At 38.1% G+C, this 26,453-nt stretch overlaps 1 protein-coding gene across 2 annotated transcripts in view; it reads right to left on the bottom strand.

Annotated features, from left to right (window-relative positions):
- Positions 1-26,453, bottom strand: part of TOX (thymocyte selection associated high mobility group box) — a 301,092-nt gene that overhangs the window by 153,450 nt on the left and 121,189 nt on the right. For both annotated transcript variants that reach the window (XM_065902916.1, XM_065902917.1), the window contains exon 2: positions 6,531-6,596. In XM_065902916.1, the coding sequence (XP_065758988.1) occupies positions 6,531-6,596 (66 nt within the window). The remainder of the gene's footprint in view (positions 1-6,530; positions 6,597-26,453) is intronic.

The following is a 26,453-nucleotide window of genomic DNA, read 5'->3' as shown; positions in this document are numbered from 1 at the left end:
ACTTGAAAGTTGTCCACAGAGCAAACCATCCTCCACATGGAGCTAGATGCTTTTTCAGAATCTGTTTTTGCCACACATGCCATTCCATTCAGATAGTTTCATAATTTCTATCATTGAAATGCTTTTGTCTAATGCTTAAAAATATATACTATCAGACAATTATAATAAAATTCTTAAACATACCCAGCAACAAATATTCATTTTCTGAAATAAAAAATGAGTCTTATATTTGCAAATCCCACAGCTTGGAAATGTATATGATACACAACATTTAACCTGTCAGCAGCCTCATTAGTGTCAATGAGTAGGAACTGGCAATCAGGGGATGGTGTGCTTTACATGTGTTTGTGTTTTAAAATGTTCCCAAAATAGCTCTGTTAGAGGAGTTAATATAAAACACTTCTACTGGACAAATGAATTTCAGCTTAAACTTTATGCTCTATTTGAATTTTTTTTTGAGAAATTCCATTTCTCATATAACTGATCATTTATAAGTTACAGAGTCACTGCTGCTGCTAGGTCGCTTCAGTCATGTCCAATTCTGTGCGACCCCATAGACAGCAGCCCACCAGGCTCCCCCGCCCCTGGGATTCTCCAGGCAAGAACACTGGAGTGGGTTGCCATTTCCTCCTCCAATGCATGAAAGTGAAAAGTGAAAGTGAAGTCACTCAGTCATGTCTGACTCTTAGCGACCCCATGGACTGCAGCCGACCAGGCTCCTCCGTCCATGGGATTCTCCAGGCAAGAGTATTGGAGTGGGGTCCCATTGCCTTCTCCGGTTACAGAGTCAAGACCCAACTAATAATAACAAAAACAATAATAATAATAAAGATTGGGTGGTAAAAAAAATCATCTAAATTTCAACCATATCAAAGTGTAAATGATGAAGAAAATGTGCAGAAAAACTAATGTGTGCTTGCGTACCAGGAGCCTTAAGATATATATTAATATTTGTATGGCACTGGTATTCAGTATCCATACAGCTATTAAGACATTTTTATAAACTGTAAGAAATATGTGAGCTATTTCAAGATATAATTCTGAAAAACAGACTTCCATGTAAGAAGCCAATTTAGGAAGAAAACAACATAAACAATAGTAACTTGTGTGCTCAAGTGAAGCATCTTTTTAATTTTGAGTAATGAAGATGTCAAGCCAAACGCTAGAGTAGTTTAACTTAATTAGGTGGCCTATTTTTCCAGGCATCCTTTCATTTCCCATTGAAAACTCAGCTTGTATGCAAGGCAACAAGAACAATTTTGTCTGTAATGAATACCTCTGGGACTGCACAGAGTAATCATTTGAACGTTACACTGAAGACTGGTTTGAGTAACTAGTTTGGGCTTGTTAAGATGCCAGACTTTGTTGGACTAACTAGATTACTCAAAGCCTGGCAGCTTTGCTATTTTATTGGGTGAATGGTCAAAAAGTCAAGCTGACCTTACTCCTGAAATTTCTGCCAAAAGGAACCAATCTAAAAGTAATTGGCCTAATTTATAGTTCAAATTTATGTCACGATCATGGAAATTTTATGACCTAAGTCAAGAGATTTTTTTTTTTTTTTCCGAAAGTGCTCTTAAAAATATGATACTTTCCAGGCCCTGTTGTCATACTTCATTTATACTGTACCTAACCTTGAGAATTTTCTCATCTGTAACTAAAATACAGATAGAGTTATTAATAAGTTTGCAAACATTAAATATTACAATTCTGACAGTAGATATAAGAGAACATTGCACAAAAAAGAACTTGGGAAGTCCCACTGGTTCTGCTGCCACTGTACTGTATATGACAAATAGCAATATGACATTACTGTAAGAATAACTGCCTGTTACTATATAGTTTATTATCACATTAATTCTTGGAGTCCTGGACTTGAAATAATTCTCTAAGGTGATGAGAGTGTTGTGTCTTTTGTTAATATGTGAGACACTGACACCCAGGTGGAGGGGTGCTGCTCGAATGGAATGGGCAGGACCAGATTTGCTAAATGTCTGCACAGGAGGGCTGAAAACTACTGCGAGTAGAAGACTCAAAGAATTAATGTGAGTAAAATATGTTCACAAAATAAAGCTGCATATTTCCAATGTGCCAAGCATCACTGAAGCACAGGAGATCCAGAGAGAAAGAAGGGCGAGTCCCACTGCAGTCACGCAGGCATGCCATACGCCACAGCAGGGCAGGTGTGTGGCTCAATAACTCCAACCAGGGAGGCAAGGACGTGTGCATAAGGAAGAAACATGGATCATTCCGTAATAGCGAGAGGAGAGACAGAAAGATGAAAGTGAGGCAAGATGAGCTGAGTTAATGAGAATCTGTGAGGTTGAGAACTCAGGCAATAATAATGTAGAAGGAAAAGAGGAGACAGATTCAACAGTGATGCAGAGAAGTAGAATCAGTACTATCTGGAATCAGTTCAGAGCTCAGCGTTTAAGGGAGACTCTTCAAGTTTCTGTCTTGGGTAACTGGGGAATGGTGTTATATCTCACAACTATAGGCAACATAGGAAAAAAAGAAGTTTGGGGTGAGGTAGTGGGCTGGAGGTGATGAATTTCGATTTGACAAATGGATATGTTGAGTCTGAGCTGCTGTTAAGGACAGGTGCCCAGAGAGGTTAGAAATCAAACCTGAAACTCACATGAGAGCTGCCCTAGATGCTTTTCAACTTTTCCATTCAAGATGGAGGGTATAAAATGTACGTTAAATGCTTAGTTGTAAGATTCTAGGAAAAACATTGCTATGTTTTATCACAGTTATTTTTAATCTTGAGATCTGAGGAAACAGGTAAGAGAGAAATTCCAGTAGGAGAAGAAAAAGAGAAGCAGAGAAAAAGCTGATTACAACCTGGAAATAATGTAAAATAGGATCTTAGGTCAAGACATTTAATACTTAGGATTTACTATGATGCTCAGAATTAATAACAAAAATTATGGAAGAAAGGCGGAAGGAAGAAAAATAAGAAGGGAGGGAGGGAAAAATGACGGAAGCAAGTAGGATAGGGAGGAAAACAAGCAGAAAGAAATGGTTTATTGGAGTCAAGGAGGAAGTGATTTATTGAAAACATGGTTCAATCAAGTAACCAAAGATTCTCCATAACCTGATGCCAGGAAAATCTGCCAGGTAATTATTTCTTGTATATATTTAAAACAAACAAACAAACAAACCCAAAAGACAGAAAACAGTACTTCTCAATCATTTCCACACAGAGCCCAAACTGAGGGGCGAGAAGTGGAAGAGTTCCTATGTCCAGGGAACTGGTAAAGAATCTCTCCATTGTGGGTGGAAAGCATGGAATGAATAGGTAGCTGAGGAAAATGATACTCTTAAAACTTCTATAGAAGAAAAAGAAAGAGGAAAAGGAAACTAAATAAATAAATGGATAAATGACATCGATGCTATACAAAGTTCCTATCAAGAGACACAGACTCCTGTTTCCTTTGATGTATTTAATTCAAATGAACATTTATCTTGAGTATAACTGACTGCACATAAGGAATTACAGAAGGTACTTCAGGGAAAAAGAAGGATTTCCTGGCATGAGCATCTAAGTGGACTTGGCTGACTCTGAAGGGGCAGAGCTCAGGTGGGCAGTCCAGTCCCCTTCCACCTCTGTGCTGTGTCCTTCGGCATGGTGGTCAATCAAACATATCAGATTAAGAATGAGAAAGGAGTTCGTGACGGCCGGTGGCCGCTCCTCACTTCTGGCTTCCCTTCTGCTGCTCACATTTTCTCCCCAAACTATACAGAAGGGAACCTGCAAGTTCATGAGGTACCAAGCAGCATGGTCCTCCTTAGCCAGAGCCTAGAAATCCACAAAGAAGTCTTGCATTCAAATTCTATCCGAAATAAGAAAAAGTTAAATGGTGTTTGAAGTACTGAGTGGCCAGCACACTGAGGGCTATTATAGGAGAAAATTGAATATTCTAATGAATGAACCCAGAAGTGGAAATGTCATGGGTTTTTATTGCATACTTGTCAGGCTTATTATAGGGTGGTATATTCGATATAAAAGCTGCCTATCAATTTCAAAATTATACGCAAAAAATTCTAAGGGTTTGTATACACTAGACTTACGAGGTATAGAATTCATGTAGTGCCAGAGGCCCCTTGGGACTATCTAAAAGAATATCATTAATTTTTACAGTGTACTTCCATTTTTGGAGTCATTCCAGCACTGGTTTTCTATAAAAATAATTTCTTTAGAATTGTGCTATTTGCTTGTAGCAACATCACAGGAGCAGTAGTGTACCATATGCTGCTACTTAGCAACTTAGTCTGTAAGTCCCAAAGCATGTACTGATTTGAAAATTGAACAGGAATTACAATTGTTGAGAGATACTAAGTAAGCTTGGATTACTAAACTATGCAGGTGCTTGATATTGTATATTGTGTAGGAAAAGGAACAAAACTATATATCTTTTTTCCCCTGTAGATGACTAAAGTCTTATTTATTGTTGCCGAAAGGGGTAAATTGATTAAAATTCCCTAAAAGAATACCTGGTAATGAATTCTTGAACACACCATATTACAGTAAACAAAAGGAATGTTAAGGGTAAAATTTAGTAAAGGCCATCCAACTTATGTAATTTGTGAGGCTTATTCCCTGCCATGGTATGTATTATCTTACATTAGTTGAATTTTTTCAATAGCACATTTTAAAAACATTTTCATATGTGCTGCATTATTAAAAAATAGTTTGCTTCTGGCACACAAACCTGTCATATCTTTACAAAGCACATAAAGTATTTGGAGCTCCTTACTCCTTCATAAATTATCACTGGTATTTAAAACATTCTTGGTAACTGGACTGAAATATTAAGAAAAATAATGTTGTTTGATTTTAGTCAGGGATTAATAGTATTCATGGTACTTGAATTTAAAAATCTAAGGAGCCAAGTTGTTATGATGTATATGCTTTGCATTTCCAATCCTTTATCCAAAAGTCTTTAAGACGGACATAATGATTCTCCGAAAGGGAGCAGCTGCTTTATAACTGCAATCATTTATTGAGCTTGTGTTTCTACTGTTTCAAACAAATTCAATTAGCCCTTACACTTCAAAACCCTAAAGGCACCAAAGAGATGATACCAGGTTGCTTTCATCTAATAGTAATACTAAACTTGTCAGTACAGTTTTGGGATTGATGGTTAGAAGAAAATTAATAGTAACATTTTTCATTTTTTAATCAAACAGTCCTATTCAGAACTACCTATGGATCTTGGCGGCTACTTAGTTGAATGAATTCAGTTTAAGTAATGATTCTAAACACGAAGCCCAACCTTCCAAAGGTATTCTGAGAGTGACTGACTCCGTTGAATGAAAGGAAATGTAGAACGGCTTTTTGAACTCAGTGATGACCTTCTCATCTGAACAATACTGTATAGTTTCCAGAATGTCTACCAGAGAAGGCAGTGATCATAATAACTTCTAAATGCAAAGTTCACGGAGAGGCAGGCCTGCCTCTGTTTTGAGTTAAACCTGAGACATTTTGTTCTTAGAGAAATTTCAAAGCCCCGTGAAGTGCACCCCTGACATATATATTAGATTTAATTAACTGACAACCACCATGAAGAAAAATAGTTTTATTTTTGTTCTCTATTTCCCCACCCCTCTCAGTTATCAAATGTATTTGGGCGGATATGTGGGCATTGAAAACAACTGTTTTCAATGTGTGAGTTTACACTATAGTTACTGACACATGAAACTCCAGGCTACCACGGTTTTTACTCTTCCAGAAAAAATATGTTCAAGTCCACAAAATACTCCTGTGAACTCTTCCTCACTTTCATTTATTCATTCATTTATTTTTACTTACAGTATTCTTACATATCATGTTATAGTGGCCCCAGAGGGCAGTTACTATTTTGCTTCAAATACCCACTCTGGATCAAAAGGCCTGGTCTTAAGTATCTAAAAATAAACAGCCAAACATTCACTTTTATAAATGTAACCACTTACATTTTCATTGGACTTTTGTTGTCACGTCTCATGATGAAACAAACGCCTTGTCAACCATTCCCAGTGAAATGGATACAGACGTGCCCTTGAAATGTTTCCATAATATCACCGTGTTTTGGCTTGAAAGCAGCCATAGAGCACTCTCTAGCTATGGGATTCTGGTGATCAATGTAACACTTTATTGAAATGCCCCAATAGTTGATAATTAAAGCTACCTGTGACATGTGTAGCTTATAATGATTAACTCGTCTACAGTCAGAAGCTCAAATAACCTGCACCTGTAAAGACTTTATTTCCTAAAGGTAAAACAACTGTTTAGGAAAGATCATGCTGGCAAAACAGCTGCTTGCCGTTCTGGAGAGGAAACAAGGTATTATCTTTCAACAAATGCCAACTCTGGGGTTTTATCAGTGCGATCTCATTAACTGGAAACAAGGCTTAAATGCTTTGTTTATAAATTATGATTATTCCTGATTGCGGCAGTTACTGATAGTGCTACTCATTTGCAATGCAACTCTTTGAATTTGTTTAATTACAATTTGAAACAAGGCAGAGAAGATTAATTAACCCACCTGGCTGGCTGGCACATAGTCCTGGCTCGGCTCTGTCATGCTCATATACATGTTCTCACCGTCAAACTGCGAATGAAATAATAGTAAACATTCAGCAATCTTGACTGTGTGCATGTTTGTTGTTGGTTTTTTTTTTTTTCACCATCAAACTGGAAAACAGTAGCCATAAAACAAAATACTGTGGTTGGAAATATGAAAAATCTGTCACAGCAAGAGAACCATGTCTATTCTTTGATGCTTCTGTTGTCATCTTTCCTGACCCTGGATGTCAGTGATTTGGAGTAATTAGTGATCTAGTAATTACAGCAAGCAAGCAAGAAATGAATGGTTTCCTTTCATCTGCAATCTGTTTTAAAACAAAATGGCTCATTCTGCGCACCACATATATACATATTGCAGTTCAGCTGTAATGAAGTATTAAATGGATGGCATGATTTCTGAAAGAAAAGGATAATGGAAAATATACTAAGGCACAGCTCAACATATTCTGAGTTTGGTTCTCAAAAATGAAAGAGTGCAGAGTTTTCATAATAGACTAAAATTGGCTTCATCACAATAGCCTTACGATTAAAAAATTTTAACTTTATAATAAAATTTGAGAAGAGCATGTGACACTACAAGCATGTCTAAAAATGGTAATAAGAGTGGATAACAATACAAATATACAGACTCGATGATCACATTTTCCTCTCTGAAGATTTTCAAAGACATAGAATTAATGTAAGTATTACAAATGCATAGAAATCCATATACAAATTCACAAGTTAGGAGCAAGATGGGAGGAGAAAATTCCTAGGGGCAGTTCACATACAAAACTGTAGAAGAGTTCAAGCAACAATAAAAACATCAACAACAAACTTTTCATTATTTGGGTTTTTGAAAGCATTAATCACTCCATTCAGACTTAATCCTCAGCTTAAAAGTGCTATCTTTAGTCACTTGATAAATGGGTAAAGCATTTCCCTTTTAGTTAAAGGAAGAATTTTCCCAAGGAAATAATCAAACGGACTAACACAGGCAGCTTCAAAGAGCTGAATCTGAATATACGTTCATTGCCAGACTAATTTCAGACATGGGAATTTGAGTATCTGGAAGGTTATTTTTCAAGACAGAATAGAGTTAGTGACGGAGATAGAAGGCGCAGTACTGTGGACATACTTGTATACCATTAGAATAATTATGCTATAGACACAGCATTCCACCACCTGTGAGCTGCTAGCAACAAAATGGACACACCTCAGCTCTGGAACTGGCTCTGAACTGTAGTCAGCAGCACTGGGTGCCCTGAAGATCCACATAAACATGAGCTGTACAGAAAGACCTCCCTAAGGACACTTGAGGCACTCATTAAGTTCAAAGAACAAAAAGATTTCCTCATGCATCATCTTGAAAATATTTATATTTCATGTTATGTGAATAGACGTATCTAAACAGATCTGAAATCACTCATTGAAAGATGTGGTTGTTAGGACAAATCAGAAATAGCACATCCAGAAAAGAAGATCTGGACATTTTAGTTGCTTTGTCATCTGGCTTAGGAGCCCTGAGTCCGATTGACTTACCCACGGTTGGTTTTCCATCAGTCAGGTGAATGCCTTCAACCCAAGATAGTCTAGCTTCAGGGGATCTGCCTGTCACTTCTACCAGCTCAAAACCTAACAAAGAGCATCATTTAGCATTTCTCCACCCCCGCCCACTGTTGGTTTGTTTATAAATGTTTTTAATGTTAAGATGCCAAAGAATCATTTAAAATATGGACAGTTTCTCTGACTGTAGCAAACTAAACTGAACAGAAGTAGTGAAGTGAATCAAACACCCCTCTGCCTGTGCATATTCTATAAATGTGTTACTTTCCATTTCATCTTCTCTTACTCATTTTCTAAATCTGGTGTCATTTTCAAGCCAACTAAAGCTTTGAAGTTTTGGTTTTAGTCTTTCCAAAATGTGTGCTAATTGAGTATATTCAAGTTACTGCTCTTAAGAACTCTTTCCTCAAAAAAGTATCAGCACTTAAGTAATATTGAGCCAAGGCTGAAACAGCATTTTAAGTAAAAGATACGCTGCTAAAGGAAAAACTATTTTTTTTCAAGTACATTCTATGTATTTGTAACCAGTATTCTTGCCTGGAGAATCCCTATGGACAGAGGAGCCTGGTGGGCCACAGTCCATAGCATTGCAAAGAGTCGGACACAATTAAAGCGACTTAACACGCACACACAACCTACCTGTATTTTTAACTGATATGTATTAAGTGATTTAACCTTCACAACAACAAAGAGTTAGGTATTATTATTATTACCCATAAAGGCAGAGAGAAGTAAAGCTAGATATTCAAAGTTACACAGCTACTAAGAGGCAGGGCTGGGATTCAAAGCCAAGAAGCCTGGTTTTACAACACATGCATGTAACCCCCAAAACAAATATAAATATATTCTGAGCCATAAATGATGAGTTAGCTATCAATTCTGAAAATAATGCCAATATATTATCAAAGAAGACTGATGACAGTATCTCAATGATGTTAAGATATTGTACAGAATTTCGATAGTGAAAGTGAAAGTTGCTCAGTCATGTCCCACTCTTTGCACCCCCATGAACTATACAGTCCATGGAATTCTCCAGGCCAGAATACTGGAATGGGTAGCCATTCCCTTCTCCAGGGGATCTTAACCAACCCAGGGATCGAACCCAGGTCATCCACATTGCAGGCAGATTCTTTAAGAGCTGAGCCACCAGCTTTCAAAGAAAGCTGAGGCTTTCAAAGAACAAGAGTCCCAGTGAGCTGACAATTTAGTAATCAGGCTGGCAGAATATTCCTGGATGCTTTATAAGTAAGCCTTAAAAGACAGGGAGGTGGTTTGCTGGTTAATTTTATGTGTCAATTTAGCTGGGCCACCAACGTCCAGATGTTTGGACAAATATTCTGGGTGTGTTTATGAGGGTCTTTGGACAAAATTAACATCTCAATTGGTAAAAATAAATAAAGCAGACTGTCCTCCCTACTGTGGGTGGGCCTCATCCAATCAGATGAATGTCTGAATAGAACAAAAAAGCTGACACTCCTGAGTGTAAAAGGGAAATCTTCCTGCCTGACTGCTTGACCTGAACACCTGTCTTCCTGCCTTCAGGCTCAAACTGAAACATCAGCTCTTCTGGGTCTCAAGCCTGCCAGCTTTTGGATGGGAACTATATCATTCATTATTGTTTGAATATTTTTTAATGAAGGAAAAAAACCCAAAAAACTCCTGGTCTCCAGCTTCCCAACTACACATCTGGGGACTTCTCAGCCTCCATAATCACATGAGTCAACTCCTTGTAATAAATCCTCCCTTCCTGCCCCTACCACTTCTATTACTATCAAGATATTCACAACTCCTCTGAAAGTTTATCTCTGGAAGACCTGCAATGTAGAGATGCAAAAAGAGATGACCTTGATTTTTTTGCTATAAGAGTGTCTGGCCTCACCACGACCACTCCCTGTGACCCAGTATATGTCACATACATCTACACCTCTTTGTCCAGACTGTCTTCCTCCTCTTGAAATGTTTCTTAGACCCTTCAGTTCCCCTTAGTCAGGGGTGGGCTGTCTCTAGCCTCTGGACTCCCCAAGGTAGCCCTCTGCTTCCAGGCAGGTTTTGTTATTGGGGGTTTAACTCCCTAGAGCTGTAAGCTACCAGAAGATAGTACACATCTTGGTAATCTTTAGTGTCCTCATGGCTTAGGGATAGCACATAAAAAGTCCTCAGGAAATGTATAATTAACAAAAATTAAACTGTATTGCTTGATTGCATAGATCCCCTTCTGACAGAAGGCAGTGACTTGAAAGGAGGGAGAATATTCAGCTTTTAGAAAATGGTTTGAAGGCTTCTAAATGCGAACAATTCATAGTTTTACAGTAGACTAAAACTGGAGAATTACAATAGGAGCACAAGCTCTTACAAATTAAAAAAAAAAAGGTACAGAAATAGCCAAGACAGCAATACTTAAATGCTGGAACCTGTTCTTCCTCAAGATTTTTATTCAATTAAAAAACATGTAGATTGACCAAGAATCAAGAGATCTCAGTGTAAATTAACTTAAGGCCTCTTTCCGAAGAATTCTGAGTTACCAAAGATACACGTATGTCAAAACAAGCCTGGTCATTCCTCTTTGTGTTTGGACAAACTCTTGTGCCCAAGAAGAAAAATAAGCCAGAATTCCAGTGCCCCAGCCCACCCTCTCCCCACAAGACCCCTATCAGGTTAACATCATCCTTGTACTTTTTACAGCTCCACCCAACCACACCCTGTCCAGGAGCTGGCTCCAGGGATCTCAACAGATCTTGTGCTGATGCAACATTCTTAGAATGCCTCCATGTTTTGGGTTTATATTAAGTTGCCATCTGAAGTTGAATTATAGTGAATGGAGTCCCAGAATTTCAGTCTTAGAACCCAAAGGTGTCATGTCTGAACCCCTGGAGTTATGACTAAACAAACAGACTTCTTATTGGTCATGTAATCCATCTGGGTACAGAATCAAAGTCTAGATTTCTAGTAGAAGAGTTTTTCATTATGACATACTGCTTTATACTCCATCACCCATTATAAGTGAGGGATTAGACTCTACGGCTACTGTTTTAAACTCCATCACAATTTGTGTGTGGCTCGTTTGCATGCCCCGCAGTCTAAAAGGCAAAGTATTTGCATTATTACACTAATGACCCCAGTTCACTTCATCTAGAGCACATATTAGATAAACCTTATTCATAATTGTTGCAATAATATTCTTTTATTAAAAATAATTAACTGCATTTCCTTACTCCTTGCATTTGTCACAGCTATTATTTTTAGAATTCAGCTGAATTTAGGCATTATAACTTTTCAAAATACATCTAAGAATCCTAGGACTTTTCATTTCTGTGTATTCTCAATTTAAAACCTGAAGCAAAGTTTGGAGGAACAAATAGGCTGACTTATTTAAATCTAAATGTAAATGGCATCAACTCAGGATTAGCCTTTCTGACCAAGTGCTTTAGACTCTTTCTCGTGTTTTTATTTCAAAGCACCAGGGGATGCAATCACATAAAAAGTCATTCATAATCTTCCACTACAGTTTTTAAAAATTGTTTTCAGAGGATATTAACCAAACCCATAATCCCAAAGAGCTTTTCAAACTAGGTAGTTATTATTTCTTCTATTTAAAACTGAAAGTAGACATCCAACACCGTCTGAACATAGTAAACGATGAGCAGAAATGAGTAATATTAGGCTCCCAAAACCACTAAACATAAGAAAAATCAAAGTTAGAATATGAAGTATAAATCAATCATTGGCAGTGGTGGAGGAAATGGAATCTTTTTAGGGAAACCATTAGAAGAAAACCAGAAAACTGCTGCTGGGGAAGAATGGGGGGCCTCATGGGATTCATGAACAGTATTGCATTGTATCCTGTGTAAAAGTGAAAACCTTACATTTCTGGGTGTTTTCTGGAGGAATATTGGATACTTTGTTTTTTTTTTTTTAAAGAAGCTAAAAATGGAAATGTTTATAACAGGGAGTTAATGTGACATTTCTTAGAAGACTATAAATCATTATAAGACAGGGCAATATCCTCAAAATAAAATATCCAGTTTTGTATTACTTGGCTCAATGTGAGATTAAAAATCATCTTTTTTTTTTTTTTGTAATGAAAGAAATAGTTTAAGTTTGGTCAATGAAATCAAAGACTTCTGCTCTTTCATGTAGAGCAAAGCATTTTGAAAGCTATAGCATAATGTGAAGGGTGGGAACAGGCGCTGAGCACAGCTGTCACCACTGTTCACATGCAGAGTAACGTGTAGCCAATAAAAATAGACTGAGGTGAGCTCCGAGCTTCCTAGGCATCCTCCATTCTCCAGGAACAAGGTCAGGAGACCCTGGAGAGGGAGTGTGTGTTTATTTATCCTCCAGTTCCAAGGCTGACCGTGGAAATGTGAGAGGGGCTGAGGCAGCCCGCCTCCATGCCGAGCGGACTGAATGAAACTGGTACTGTGCACTGGGGCCTGGAAAGTGCTCCCGGGCCCTGAAGGGAGACCTGCAGCGCACAGCCCGTCAACACCCGGAGAAAAGGAAGCAACTGCTGCCGGGGCCTGAACGGATGTGCGTGTCAACCTGGGGGCACAGAGCTGAACCACGAAAGAGAGACCCCTCTTGGTTGGCTCCTGCCACTTGAACTTGAGTGGGAAACACTCTGCTGCAGATCTGAATGGCATGGAGAGGAAATATGATCTGGGCAGAGTAGCAGCTTGACGACTTGGCCACTGGAGGGGGAAAGAGAGGATATCACCTCCACAGGGGCAACACTAGAGCCACCACTTAGAATCTGAGCTGTGTTTGGGAACTGAGTCAATAGTCTCATCTTTGTCCTAGTGATACATTTATTTGGGGAAGAACTGTGTATCGTGTTTCTGTTGTTAACTTTAATAACTGACATTTTCAGTAACAGTACTATGCATTTATCTTGATCCTATCCTCATAGATGCTGTCCTACACCAAGGCCCAATGTCATGGTAGCAACTATCTCCATCTGCTGTTAACGATATGGCTACAATGCAATGTTTGTTTGCTTTTTTAGGCAACACAGCAAATTTATTAACTCAAATATACTCTGTATTATTTTAAGTGGCACACTTGAAGTCACACTTAATGGCTCCACACTTAACGATAGTCATGCCATCATGATTCAGAACAGTTTTAACCTCTATGGGCACTTTCTAACCACATATTAAGCCATTTAATTTTTGGAACAGCTGTAATATGTTGACTACTGTTAATCCCATTACAGATGACAAAACTAAGACACAGAAGAGTAGCCTGTAAGTAACCTGTCTGTGATGGATCCAGTCACATGTCCCCCAGGCCTGCACAGCCTGCCTGATCCTCAGGCCTTGGCCACTGGCTTTTAATTTCACAGTTCTCATGGAAATAAAAGTCCTCAGGCTCTCCATTCCTACTGCCAATACAGTACAGCTAGAGGTGCCCCAAATACACGCCAACTGATATCAAGAGGCCCTGCCTGCCGCAGAGTCTGTGCAGAAGAGCTGTAACGCACCTCAAGAGCTGGGTAGCTACTGCGCAGTGGAGAGCATCAGCCCATGGAGTCCCTGTGGCCTCTTCAGAGAAGACCCTTTGGCCCAACAACCAGCAGTAGTCTGCTGCAAAGCTGCTACAGCTTGGAAGCACACACCATGTTTTGTTCTTCCCACCTCCCTGCCATGGTCCTTTCCCTCTCACTTTGGATTCCCTGGACTTGCACTCCTGATGTTAACATGCAAGCGTTCATTATGGGCTCTCCTTTCCAGGGCGCCTGGACCAAGACAGTGCCAGGTGAATGGCCCAAGGTTAGTTAAGTAACAGCTCTTAACTAATGCTACATTTCATCCTGTCTTTACTGTCTTTATTATGCTTCCATTATATTATTGAGTCATTTAGTTCTATTTAAAATGTCTATGCAGTGGCAGAAACAAATTTATGAAATAGTAATAAACAGAAGAACCAAGATTTTTCAATATCATGAAAATATCATCCAGACGGTAAAAGCATCTGCCTACAATGACAGAGATCCAGGTTCAATCCCTGGGTCGGGAAGATCCCCTGGAGGAGGCAATGGCAATCCAGTACTCTTGCCTTGAAAATCCCATGGATGGAGGAAACTGGTAGGCTACATACAGTCCATGGGGTTGCAAAAAGGTGGATACGACTGAGTGACTTCACTCTCACTTTCACGCAAATTTTGAGAAAATCTCACTAATCCCAAACTCCCAAACACAAAGAAATCCATTTTCATTATACATTATTTAAGAAAGAAAAGAATGTGTGGATAGAAGCTTAGCTATCACTCCAAATCCACCCTGGTGCACTTAGTGGAAATAACTTTAACTAAATCATGAAAATATACTTGATCCATGACACTAGTGTCTGATATCAGACAAACCAGGAGCAATGATTTCTGATTCCATGTAGGCCTCTTGTTTTTAAAATGAATTTCCAAGTAACCTGAATTTCTAAAAAACAAAAAGCTGTAAAACTATACCATGTCACTGAGACTCAGTGCAGTTTCAAATGATTGGTTCAGAACACTCCTCTGACTTATGTTGTAGACAAGTTTTTCTGAATCCGTGGGCTAAGAGAACAATTCGAGAAGTACATTCAAACTTGCTGGCAATCCTTACCTAAGCTCACTATTTCCACATTGTATCAGCTCTCACCTCATTAACTACAGTACCTAAATCCTGCATAGACCTGGAATGAAAAGTATGAAAGTCATTTTTTCGGGGGCTGCCTCTTTTATTTCCAGTATTCCTTTTAAAGCACAGTGAACATTCTTCAGTATCTGACACAGAGGAAAAGGTGAGACTATTTTTCACACATGTTTGGTCTGGAAGAACATGCTCTGTTCAAAACAAGAAAAATGTGAGACTGGAAGTTCAGAACATTGAGAAGGTTCTGGGACTTGAACGACAGATGTAGAAAAAGATTAACAGAGAAGTTGTATTTAGAATGCAAATAGGTCTTGAAAACCTATTCAGTGGGATGAAACCTTCTTTAAAAAAGAGTTGAAGTCAAACAATTATTGAATAATTTTGAGAATAAAAGTGAGGGAACCAAATAAAAATACAAATAGGAAGGTACAGAGTTATTAAGATGGAGATTCTCACTTCCCTATTATTATTACTCAGAAAATAACATTGAGACTAAATATAACAATGATGTTACAGGAATAGACTTCTGGTCATTAAAATCTCCTAATGGTAGGACAGGTGTTGAAATATATTTTGGTATATTCAGGTTAAACCTGATCAATTAAAAACATAAGAAGTTCAGTTTAGATCTACTCCATTTCCCTTTTGAGATCATATATAATTTTTTCTTCAGGCTCCAGAGAGTTTCTGTTTTCTGAATGAAAACATACTGACATTTTAAAGAACTGGATTAAATCTTTCAAGTCACTGAGTATAAATCTGTCCATTAGGAATGGAAACAAAGCTCTGGATCTTTCCCTTTAAGGAACTTGAGAAGTTACTCAATCCATTTGTTTTATCAAAAGGAGAAGAATTTCTGAATTTTCTTTGAGATTTCAAATACTATATAGGTATATTTATTTTTATATCATCTTCTTTGATATTTAACCCGTGATTCCATGTAGCTTTCCCTGCTGACTTATCATATCTTATGAAGATTATGACATAATTTTCCTTGCTTTAGCTTAAGACTTCATGCATAAGATGTGACCTTCCCAAGGCATATTCATTACCTGTATTTAGAGTTTTTTTATTGTCTTCATGTTTACAGTAGTTCTAACTATCCCCCTAGGTTATATTTCCACTCCCATTTGAATTTTCTTCTTTTTTTTTTTTTTTTTTGGTAGCATTTTCCCAAATAGTCATCCTCTCTTTGGACAACATCCTTCTTATAGCATCATACAGTGCCAGAAACATGTCTAACCCGAAACAGGAAATCTTGCTGGAAATTGCAAGCCTGCTTCCACTCAAAGCCTTATTTATACTACATGGTGAGAAGAGACTGGTTTCTCTTGTTTTACTTTCTAAATGGCACCATATGAGGCTCTTTTGCTAAAAAATTGCAAGACTGTCAGCACATGGTACTGTCAGGGGTGCACCATCTAGCATGGTCTTCCAGTAAATGCAATGGCAATCAACACAGTCCCAGACAAAAATGTGGTACTTTCATTCAGTCATTCAACAAATGCTCCTTTTGCACCCGCTGTGTGCCAGGCCCCGTTCACAGTGACAGCAGCTAATACTTACTTTATACTCACTGTGTGTTAGGTGCACACACACATTCACTCATTTAATCCTTACAACAGCCCTGTGAGGCAGGTAGTATTCATGTCCTTTGACCAATAGCCTTAAAGAAGCAGGTCACGTGGAAGGGGTAGAGCAGAGGCTCAATTCCAGGTCTGTTTGAAGACAGAAAAGTACTTACTAGTACTAGTACTAGAAGAGGATCAATCAACATGGTATCCCAAAGTGAGTATAAAATTAACAAATATCAAAACCAATTCAACAACTACCAGGACAGCAGACTTCATTATTTCAGTGACAATACTCACTTAATGACAATGGAATAATGTACTTTATTCCAAAGTCAATTCTAATGGGATCAGAGCACTTACTAGAGGCAGAAAGTGTATTAGGAAGATTACGTGCATGCTAAGTCACTTCTAAACTCTGGGAGTGGGTGATGGACAGGAGGCCTGGCGTGCTGCAGTCCATGGGGTCGCAAACAGTTGGACACGACTGAAAGACTGAACTGAACTGAAGTCACTTCAGTCAAGTCCGACTCTTTGCAACCCTATGAATGTAGCTCACCAGGCTCCTCTGTCCCTGGGATTCTCCAGGCATGAATACTGGAGTGGGTTGCCATTTCCTTCTCCAGGGAATCTTCCCAACCCAGGGATCAAACCTGTCTCTTACAGCTCCTGAACTGGTGCTGGCAGGCAGGTTCTTTACCACTAGTGCCACCTGGGAAGCCCCACAGAATTGAATAATTCAGAGCGAGGTTCAAAACTCATGTTTGTCACTCAATAGCTATGAATTTAGGAAGATATAGCCTCTGTGAGCTTCAGCGGCCAAGTCACAGGACTGTCATGAAGACCAGAACTGCTAGGGGAAATGCCTGGCACAACACCCATGACTAACTGATTCTCAAAGTTAGTCCCTTACCTTTCTGTTCACTGCTAGACTAAGCCAGACTAAGTACACTAAACTAGTCTTTCTTCTCCTCCACTTTCAATGCTCCCTAAGGTTTTCAAGACAAATTCCAACTACTTACTTCAGAACACAAGGTCCTTCATGATATGAACAGCGATGTCACTTATTTACGGATGCTGCCCAACTCTATATGGCCAGTGTCATGCCAGTATTAAATGTTTTTAACACCACTCCTGTCTACAACTCTTGTCACTACTGACATACGACCAGCAAACTCCCGCCTTTGTTCCTCCCCCTCGTTCCCTCTGCCTGGAATACTTTTCCACCTCCTAGTCCATGTGAGTTCTTGCCCTATTTTCTAGTAATAAGATGGTCACAAAATTGATAGGCCAACTTGGAACACTTCTAAAAGTGAAGGGACATACTAAAACTAATTATGATTGAACAAAAGGCATAAATGTGATTCTCCCAGACAAGAAACATCTTCCCATCAGAAGGTAAGCCTTCCCTAAAGCCACTTATGATCTAGGGTCCCTTCTCTGTGCCTCAGTAAGTTCACTGCAGCATCACATGCTTATTGCAGCCTGTATCTCATTGCGCTGGCACTGTTCTATGCTACCCGTCTCCTATACCAGACTATGAACTATTAGAGGGCAGGGACATTCCTATTTACTTTTCTATCCCCAGTACTTAACATTCGCCAAGCACACAGAATTTACTGTTAACACTAAACAAACGATTAAAAAAATTCAGTGCAACATTGTGAAAAGTGAAAGCATTTTAGGTACCTCACCATTCTGCTATTATGCAGTAATATTTATTCCATGTGCTTTCATTTCCAAATCAATTTCTATCCATGAAAATAACTGATCCTCCAGGGGCACTAGAAAAAAGCTTTTGTAAACCAGATCACATTTCAGTTTTCCATCTCTTCCTGTTTTATAGGGACCGAATTTTTTTCAGTAACTCTAGTTTGGTTAGTGTGAAAAGAAGTTCATTTTATAAGCACTTAGCTAATAGTGAAAACCTTCATGGCACCAAATAGACAAGCCCAGTTCCAGTAAGCAGACTGTGCCCATGCTGTCCCAGATCAAGCTAGTTTACTTTTTTCATGCTGACGTCAAGCTGCTGGTGAGAAGCTTTGCTCTCTGCATCATCTCCAAATCTATGAAAAGTAAAAGTGTTAGTCGCTCAGTTGTGCCCCACTCTTTGCGATCCCATGAACTGCATGCAGCCCACCAGGCTCCTCTGTCCATGGCGTCTTCCAGGCAAGGATACTGGAGTGGTTTGCTATTTCCTTCTCCAGGGGGTCTTCCCAACCCAGGGAAGCCCAAATCTATACCAGCGAGCTAGTGAAAAGCTGATTGGATTGGCAGACAGAGTGCAGTTCATTCCTCCCTTTTACTGTGTGGCTTTTGAGTAATTCGGAGTCTCTTGTTCCCTTGCAGGTATGGCAGAATAGAGGCAGAATTTAGGAGAGATTCCACCATGAACTGGATTTGAAATAAGAAGAATCAGATGGGAGTCTAGGTTATCACACTTCCTAACAGACTCCTCTAGGGAATGAGAGGAAGAACTACACTTTCTTTGTGCAAGGATTTCAAATTGGGAAAGCATTTGTAAATTTAAAGCACTAAACATACAATCCCCATGCTACCTTCTGGAAATTACAGTACTTCCCTTCTCATGGCAAGTTCATGTGATTGTTTTCATCATTTACTGGAAAGATCAATAGGCAGAAAGAGTGCAGAATCAGGTTAAATATGCCCTAACTTAACTTATGGAAAGGTCTTTAATATGGAAGATGATAAGAGGACATTATTTTTATCACTATATACAAAAGTGCAGAGTCCTACCTAAAATGTTAGGTAAAAGAGAAGCAAAGGAGTGCAAAACAGTAAATAATAGTGTAATTACCAAATACATGAAAACTTTGTAGAGCACCATGTGTATGTATGTGCAAATATATGTGTACACACATTTTTTATATATGTACATACTTATTGTATTTGTGTACAGAATATTTTTCTCATGAAATGTTTTTTATTTGGTTTTTATTTATTTTAGGCTATATAAGGGAGATGCTATTATGGTAAAATATATCAAAACCTGCTATACAAAACTGCAAGAGAAACTGTCTGAAAATGCAAAGCATTACTGAATTGTTCTCTTAATTCATAGAGAAAATATTACCCAGTCATAGTAAGCTACATCATATCATTTTCACAAAAATTGCTTCAGGCAGATTTATTGTCATAAAATGAAAATTTCAGGCAGTTTTTGGCATTAAAAACGTAATGCTATACTTAAATATTAAATATATAAGAGTATAATATAAGATGCTATAGATTTTCCATAACATCTTATTTTCCATAGCTTATTAGCTTCATACATTTAATTATCCATAAGATAACAACAATTTGTATTTTATGGAACTATATACAACAATTTTTGCTCTAGTCCAACAACTGCATAACCCAGTTAGATATTTAATCTGTTTCACTAATCAGTTAATGTTCTTTATAATGCTCACATCAAAGAAATTATGTAATCTCTACTACTCTGCAACCTTTAATTTCACTTTCTGTAAGAAGCATTACATTATTAATATCTTTTGCACATTTTATACTTGCTATAAAAAATTCTGGCATAATATACTTTTATAACCATTAAGTAAATTAATATTAATGCTAGATTAAGTAGTTTCAGGATTTTTTGTTTGAAATGCCTTCTGAATAGTTCTGAGGGGAATGTACATGTTTTATATTAATATATATGTAATGAGTCTTGTCTCCAAGACATCCTTCAATGTAACTTGAGACATTAAACTTGAAACAAATAATTTAAACATATACTGAAATAAGAGTAGGATGGAAACTAAACATTAGAGCAAATCAAATTATTTAACAGATTTTAACATTAAAGCAGAAATGATGCTGCTTTTTCTTCAGAGGTAACCCAACTTTCCTCAGAAAGTTAAATTATAGTACCTACACCCCATTCCACATAATTAGGCAACAAAGCTCTTTGGACACATGACAGGAAAATATCCCACATCTAACATTTAAAATCCATATTTTACAATATCCTTACAGCATACCATTTGTGGGCAGTGAAACTGAATTTGTAATAATCCATTTATATCAGTGATTCCAAAAGCTAATGGGGCTTCTCAAAAAATGTACATTCAAACCTGTATGTAAAATTTTAAAACTGTACTTTTTTTTTAAACAGGAGAAAACCAAATTTAATTACTTATGTATATATGTATAGGACCTCCACAAAGATATGAGACTCAAAGGCAGCCAGTCAGAGGAGACTTACACACCATCCAGAGCTAAGAAAACTGATAGGGATCTAGGGCTTGAAAGGGGAAAAAGGCAATTCATAGGAAGAGAAGAAGGGCAGACATCTGGGACATAAAAGTTAAACTATACTTTTTAAAACAGTGTGCTTTCACTCTGATTCTTGAAAAGAAAAAGGCTTGTGGATGTGCATTTTTAGGAAAGCCAATGAGACTCCATGCTTTTTATCCATTAGCAGTTACTGTTTTCAGTCAAATGTTCTTTAAGGTGAGAGGCTGATTTAATGAATGGTTTCCATAATGACAACTACATCAACCATATAGTTTGGCAATTCCATTATTTAGATGGTTATTTGACATTTCCTTTGATATTTTTGTATTCAACATTTGTTTTTTGTTTTTTCAATTGCTTGGCTCATTCTATTTAATAATATGATATATATACAGTGAATGGGGGGTAGTTCCTAACTGGGGGCCCTGAGTCTGTCCCCGTTTTTGATTGTTATGACTGAGGGTTGCTACTGGACCTAGCAGATAGGGACCAGGGCTACCTCTGAACCTCCTGCAATGCACAGGACAGCCCACGGGAGAGAACTATGCAGCCCCAATGTCAACCGTGCTGCTCTCGAGAACCCAGGCCTATGGAATGTGTTGAGTTTGAGGTTTTGGTCATTTTCATGGTAAACTGGACATGAGAAATAAGATTCACTACAAAATAACTCATTAAAAGTAACAAAGGTAACTAACTCAAATTCTAAATCAATTTACAAGTCTTAAAAAAAACGTTTAGATATGGCCTAAACTCCGTGAACTGGTGATGGACAGGGAAGCCTGGCATGCTAGAGTCCATGGGGTCGCAAAGAGTCAGACATGACTGAGTGACTGAACTGACTGAAACAGTCTGTACAATACAATGTAACTGCCCATCTCTTACAGGGTTGACAGCAATATTCCAGGCACTTTGGGTATGGTGTTCAAAACAAGAGTTAAAGAGCCCTCATCATTCCATGCTTACAATTCAATTACTGCAAAATAAACATACGCCATATTACTTAAACTTTGGAGCTATAATTACTGTAAGTAACTACTGAATAACAAAATAAATTCTTCAAACTACACATTAAAACTTCCACTTGTCATGAATCTAAAACTAAGAAAAATTACTGATTTGTTACTTAGGATTCTGTTTATCTTTTCATGCACGAAACTAATTATTTGCTTGCAAAACATTGCATCTTCATTAAAACATTAATATTCTGAGTAGATGGCAGTACTCATTTTATAAATGAAAATGGAATTTCAATACTGTGTTTCATGCAGTTCTTAGGACAATGAATATTCCCACATGATGTTATCTGTCTAAAAGGGTTCTCTATACTAACCCAAAGCAGTTACATCTAATTCATAGTATTCATTATTTTTCAAGCATTCTTCCTGGATATCAAATAGGAATTATAGTATCCTTTGATAAATATGTATATAATTTGTGTATATAATATTGTTGGGAGAGTGTAGATGCAATTTGCCAAACCCTGTCTTCCCCAAATACTGTTATATTTTAAAACAATAAAAGCCACCTCTTCAATTTTTCTAAGAAAGGAGAGTCTGTGACCAGATTATCTTCTTAAAAAGTAAGAGCAAATAATCTAAAATTAGTTAATAAGTCCCCTAACTTTGTAAATAGTCCATATATTTTAGGCAGTATGTTTACCTCCCAAACGTGACTTAATTGGTTAATAAAGTTATGAGTTTTGGTCACTTGATGTGGTGTTAGGCATTGAGGGACATTCAGGGACATTCAGAGCAGCTAAGGGAAGTCAGTGAGGGATTTTGCATGGCCCCAGGCAATTCCAAAGTAGATGATCAGTGGATGTGCAGTGGACAACTGGAAGTCAGAAAGGACAACCCAGGGCTATTCCGGTTTGAGTGGAATCAGAAGACAGAGCAGGTCAGAATCAGAAGTGTTCAGGGAAAACATCTACATTAGGCAAAACTCTGGGAGGAGTTGGTCTGGGTCCCTCACATCTTAAAATGGTAAACACTCTGTGCTGCTGGGGTCCACCTAGCAGACTGGTTCAGTAACTTTAATGAAGAAGGCAAGGAATATATATGCAAAGTGCTCTGATAATCTTAGAGGAAATAAACTACCTGTATGTTTATAAATATTTATTGCTATTCCATCCCTGATAGAAAAGTATACAATAATAGTCTTGCTTTTTTAAAAACAGTGTATTGTTAGCTTTAAAAATGAATAAACTTTGCTTTTTAGAGCAGTTTTAAGTTCACAGCAAAACTGAGTAAAAAGCACTGGGTATTCGCACAGAGCCCAACCCCACACACACCTGCACAGCTTCCCCCACTTTTGATATCCCCCACCACAGTGGTACATTTGTTACAACTGTTGAACCTACGTTGACACATCATTATCCCCCAAAGCCCACAATTTACATTAGGGTTCATGCTTGGTGTTGGACAAGTGCACAATGACATGTATCCATCACTACAGGATTACACAGAAAAAGAGCTATATTGATGCCTTTTTGTTTAGCATTTTTTTGTCTGTACAGTTAGAGTTAAGAGGATTCTTTTTAGCCAGTACTGCCTCTATCTACCTCCCAAAAGTACTATTGATAAAAATAAACACCCTAGTCTAAGCTTCTACTGGTAGTCCTTAACACACTAAGAATGAGTTGAATTTTTCTTAAATTAACGTTAGGGAGGAGTTATGGAAAATGATATGCCTATTTAATGCTCTGCTCATTTGACATGGTATCTTTCCAGAAATATCTCTAAGTAGATTCAGGATTTTTCATGGATTAAAATGTCAGCAGTTGATTTCACAGAGGCAAATACCACAATTAGACTTCTACTGTCTCATATTCAAACTGAATTTCTGGGAACATTTCCAACTAGCCCCAACAGTCTTTCTAGGTTAGTGACCAGGAATGTTGCAACTGACTAAATTTATATCATTTGAGCAAAAACTTCCATTTGTGTTTCAGGCTATGTTGATACAGAAAAAGTACAGAATTGGCAATTATCCTGTTAATTTGATGAACATGGACAGTCATACTAGCTATTTCAAACCACTAAATAGAATTTTTTTGTCTCAATGATCTACTTTGTTAACCAGATAACTGCCAAGACTCCAGCTTCATTCTGTTCTATATAAAATTACAATTTCTCAGCATCTGTGATATCAGCTACTTAAGGGGAATATATGGGTAAATGTATCGGGTGGAAATGTATGGATATTTTTGCATTGAAGCTGTATTTCTTACTCCATACTGATAAAGTAGCATGGAACACAGAGAGAACACAGTTATGGCTTTTTTTTAATCCTGCATCTCAAATAGTCAGTATTAAAAGTATACTAAAAAGCAATATGACATCATGGCTACAATCAATAGCTTTGGAACCAGCATGCTTGAATTCAAATGCTGGTTCTGCCTTTGACTATATATGTGACCAATGGCTCAGGTTTTCTGTCTGTAATCTGGGACATGAGAGTGCCTACTTCATGGGTCACTGTGAAGATCAAATGAGTCAGTTCAAATAAACTGTTAAGTAGAGCTCAGATCATGGTAAGCACTGAATAAATGTAACTATTATCCTATCATAACCTCATCATTAAGATTGGTTAACCCATGAAGGATCTCTTAGGGATGAGAAAAATGTCCTAAAACTGGAAAACTTGGTAAATTTAATAAAAATCGTTGAATTGTCCATTTAGCACAGGTGAATTTCATCATGAGTAAAAGGCACCTCAATAAAACTGTTAAAAAATGAGGCAAAATAAAGGTTGTCCAGACTTATTAACACAATACTATTAGGTTACTGAGCTATAAAGGCTGAGATAAGGAACTGAGAAGCATGAGAAGGAAGAGTGAAAATGCGAGGGACATAGAGCCTGCCCCCTCTCTCCTCTCCTGTTGTGTGAACTGCTTGTTACTACAGTGGTAGAGCAGCTCATGGCTTGCCTGCTGTGCACTGATTCTCAGCGTGACCTCCCAGAAACCACTCTCCAGCATTGAGAGGTAACTTTGAAAAGGTCTAAGAATTACTTCTCTGCTTAGAATGTGTCTTGAGTCTACTCCTAAACCTTCCATTTCCGGCAACCCTGTTCCTTAAAATCAAGAACAAACGAACAACACTAAGTCAAATATTTTCTCACTTTCATTATCTCATTGACTTACGATTTTAAAAATCTGTTAGCTGATTCAGTCGTTAATTCAGTGTTTATTATGCTACTGCCCCTGTGCTCCAAGCATATTCCTGTAAGGTAGAGGAAGAGAAAGACCAAGATAGTGGGGTTCTGGCCCTCAAGAGTCTCACAGTTGCTAATGTGGTTTAATAAACCTGGATACACCCCCTCTTAAATCTAAACACTGCTCCCCAAGCTAAAAAAAAATCTTGAATGTTCTTTGAAGCACCTTTCATTTCCAGTGCAGATAATCCCTCTCTCTCGTCTCACAGGTCAAGAGGTGGAGATTAGAACCAGTTCCTTCCAGAACTCCACTCCACTGCCACGTCTAACTTGCTCTCTTTTGGACTCTACATCATCTCTGATCCCGAATTTTTTCTGTCTTAATTGTCATCTGCCATTTCCTAAGACACTTCTATCCTTCCCTTTGTATTCATTACCTTTGCTGGTTTCACTATCTCTGTTGCTGACCTCTTCAAAGTTACCTGCCTTTTTTGATTGTTGTTATTCCAGTTTTAATGAATGACTACACCTCAGCTTCCTGTAGGCACTGGGGCAATGTGGACTTGTCATCATAATGCTCAGTATGCTCCATCAGAATGCTCTGTATGGATATTGAGTTATCAAATTCCTCGTTCTGACTACCATTTCTTCCTCTTCTACTTCTTTCACTTTTTAAACTTCTATCTGGTCTTCCAATTACCTTTAATAACTCTGCCTCCCTCTAATCTTGGTTTCATTGACTCTGAGAAGATGTAGACTAGATTTCAGAGTTGGCCATTTCAATGTAACTCTATTACTCCATTTTTTTGATGCCTTTGACTTTTTCCCCTTTACCTGTCTTATACTTCCCCAAGCCTGCGGTAATGCCACTACGTTGCTTTCCTACTCAATTATGAAACTGAATTGATTGATTCAATTATGCAGTTGTGTGTTCCAATCTTACCTCCACGTTAATTAGCTCAGCTTTTTTCTGAGCAGAGAGAATCATAGTCCAAGCTGGTGGTATAGCTGCCATGGAAAACCAATATGGCAGTTCCTCAAAAACTAGGCATAGAACTACCGTGTGTGTGTGTGTGTGTGTGTGTGTGTGTGTGTGTGTGCGCGCTCAGTTGCTCAGTTGTGTTCAACTCTGAAATCCCATGGACTGGGACCCACCAGGCTCCTCTGTTCATGGAATTTTCCAGGCAAGAATATTGGAATGGGTTGCCATTTCCTTCTCCATAGAATAACCATATGATCTAGCAATTCCATCTCTAGGTACATATTCAAAGAATTGAAAGCAGGAATTAGAATAGATATTTATATACCCATGTTCAGAGCAGCATTATTCATAATGGTGAAAGCAAACCAAGTGTCACCAACAGATGAACAGATTAACGAAATGCAGTACATACATATTATGGAATACCATCCAACAGCGAAAAGGAAAGAAATTCTGACTTATGCAACATGGATGAACCTTAAGGACATTAAGTGATACATGCTAATAACAGAAAAACAAACTGCATGATCCCACTTATATTTGGTATGTAAGGTAACCAAACTCACAGAAATAGAAAGTAGAATTGTGTCTGCCAGGGACTGCAGGAAGGCAGACATTCCCCACCCTTGGCACTTTACCAGGAATAGACATGACCGAAGTATGCAAGGAGACCTCCCATTTTTAAAACATCTGTTTCTTCTGTTTGCGAGGAAGTGGGAATCTGAGAGCGTAAAGGTCAC

Source organism: Muntiacus reevesi, chromosome 12 (assembly GCF_963930625.1).
Source record: "Muntiacus reevesi chromosome 12, mMunRee1.1, whole genome shotgun sequence".
NCBI lineage: Eukaryota > Metazoa > Chordata > Mammalia > Artiodactyla > Cervidae > Muntiacus > Muntiacus reevesi.
Note: the sequence above shows the minus strand (reverse complement) of the source record. Positions and strands in the feature narration are given on the sequence as shown.